Source organism: Apis dorsata, unplaced genomic scaffold, assembly GCF_000469605.1.
Source record: "Apis dorsata unplaced genomic scaffold, Apis dorsata 1.3 scaffold_58, whole genome shotgun sequence".
Classification (NCBI taxonomy): domain Eukaryota; kingdom Metazoa; phylum Arthropoda; class Insecta; order Hymenoptera; family Apidae; genus Apis; species Apis dorsata.
This window is the reverse complement of record NW_006263358.1, coordinates 1,686,134-1,688,653: the sequence shown is the minus strand read 5'-3', so window position 1 is coordinate 1,688,653 and position 2,520 is coordinate 1,686,134. Positions and strand designations below refer to the sequence as shown.

Sequence of the window (2,520 nt, the reverse complement as noted above, 5' to 3'; positions counted from 1 at the left end):
TTTTTTTTTTTTTTTTTTTTTTTTTTTTTATTCTCATAGCAATTTCGATAAACTCACCGATTTAAGATTATCTATAACCGATACGCCTGTGCTTACGAACTATCCGAAGGGGTGGTACCAATAGGTGAAAGCCTCCCGTGGTTTCCATAATGCAGAAACGTTGGAACGTGCGCGTTCACGGGGGTAAAAGACAGGTGGAAGAAGAACATCGGTCATTATTAATTTACGGGGATGGAAAGGGTTCTCAGAGGGTTGTCGATTGTCTCCCCTCGTAGGGACGGGTAGAAGCGTGCATTTATAGCGAGAGTTTCCACGGAATGAGAAAAAAAAAGAAAAAAAGAAAAAAAGAAAAAGGAAGAAGAAGTGAAACTCGTGTAAATTCCTCTTCAATTAATTTAGGATTTGTCTTCCGTGTCGCGAATACCGTCGCGTCTAAAGAACTGAATATTGCACGTTTACATCGACGCCGGGGGTATTGTTGTTCGTAGCCGTCGATTCGTGGATGACAGCTTCATTGGAAAGACGATACTACACCGATGATGGAATGTATTCGAACGGATAATACTAACGACGACTGGTCGTTTTCTTCTTTTTCCATTCGTCGTGGCGACAAGGTTAGTTAGTGAAGAATCGATACCGACTTTTCTTTCACGATGAACACCGGGCAATTCAGAGATAAGAATGTGTGAACGAATAATTGTATTTATGACATTGGTGAAATTTAGTTGGCCATTTATTATCGTGCGTATATTTAATGAAGAAGGAAATAGAAGTGAATATTAAAATTACTTTAATAATAGATTGTCGATGTTTATGCGAATTAACATATTTACAAACATAATAAATATTTGCGACACCATGTGCACATTATAGAAAACAATTTTCTTTTACTTATCGCTTCTTCATCTTTGTAATATTCCATTTATTACAATTAGTATAGTATTTCCGTATCAATTTCGTTCATTTTAATATCTCGAATATATTTCGAAAAATGTTCGAAATATTCACACTTTCCAATATAAATTTTCTTCAAAAAACAAAATGATTAAATTTTCCATAAACATTCATAATCGATTTACTAGCATGAAAATCGAATTGAGAACAAATATCCTAGTATTCCAATTCGATAAATTAGTATAAATATACTATATATATATTTGAAGTTGAAAGAAATTGACGAAGCAGAAGAAAAAGAAGAAAAAGAGGAAGAAGAAGGTGAGGAAGATGTGGAAAGAAACAGTGGAACAGTTGCGTATTCGGCTGTTTGAATATCTAACAGTGTTTTTCGAGGACACTGGGAGACCGCGACTATTCTCATTCTGCCGAGGGGAGCTTTTTGTTTCGTTCGTTAGCCGCTTTGCGGGACTTTTTCGGGTCCCAAGAGGATTCTCTTTCCTAGTCGTATATCTTATTCCGCTTCTCGAACGTTATTGTGCCTGTCCAGGCCGTCGACCGACCACTACCTGCCACTCTAGATTCTCTCTTCCGTTTTCGTTCCTTTTTTGAATCGTGAACAGAGACTCCTTCCACACGAGAAATCAACGTTCGAGGCAAGAGATTCACGATTTCCAGATTTACGTCCACGGATCGACACACGTGACGTATTTCCATTGATCCGATCTATCGTACGGAGAAGATTAGATAATGAAATCACTAAGTGATGTTAGAAGGAAAGGAGTATCGTCTCTATGCAATTATCGATGAGTTATGACTGGAGTTATGGAATAGCGAATATGAATTTTCACTTAAGAAAACACGCAAGATTAAATGCATCTTTCTAAAGTAGAAATCTACTGGCGGGATCGGGTAACCGACATTATTCGAGGAATTAGGAAATATTATAATCGCATAACCACGAGGCTGGCACGATGCTTCTTTACAATATATCTCTTTGACAGTTGAAGTCCATTGCGAATATTTATCGCATCTCGAATTCAAAATTGATTTTAAATCGTCCGATCGAAAACTTTGAAAAGTTCACGGTGAATGTGAACCTCATCCACGTTGATTAATTACAAATCGACACAGCAATCATCACCGTGAACCTTCCAACACCTCCTCGTCCCACGAAATCACCAAAATATCACGCTTAAGACAACCAAGACGTCGAAATTCAACAAGATCCTCACGACCCGATCACGACAACGATTGACCACCGATTTCGAGGGACGGAGGAGGCCAACAACTAGGTTAACTATTCTAATAATAGAAATATAAAAATGGCTGCGAATACATACAGTTAGGGTACTCACCGTCCTTGGGCGGCGAGGGGCACTGGGGCGCGTACGATCCCAGGTGATATCCATAGGTGTTGTGCTGGTGCATGGGCGCGAACGGATATCCGGCCAGCGACCTGGGACTGGGGAATCCTGCATCCGCGTGTTGCTGGTTCCCGCTGCCTGGTCCCGACGTTTGGTGACTTAGCGCCCCGACTTGATGGGAAAACTGATGGGCGCCGGGCACGTTGTGCCCACCTGGGTAACCGCCACGCAGGCTGGCAGGGTAGAGATTATTGTGTTG

The 2,520-nt window shown here is 40.6% G+C and overlaps 1 protein-coding gene across 1 annotated transcript in view; it reads right to left on the bottom strand.

The window, feature by feature from the left end:
* The window catches only part of LOC102673274 (homeotic protein distal-less-like), a 74,188-nt gene extending 71,674 nt beyond the window's left edge, over window positions 1–2,514 (bottom strand). Inside the window, exon 1 of the mRNA XM_006609624.2 lies at window positions 2,253–2,514. Coding sequence (XP_006609687.1) covers window positions 2,253–2,325 — 73 coding nt within the window. The 5' untranslated portion in view covers window positions 2,326–2,514. The remainder of the gene's footprint in view (window positions 1–2,252) is intronic.
* Between the last annotated feature and the right edge of the window lie 6 nt (window positions 2,515–2,520).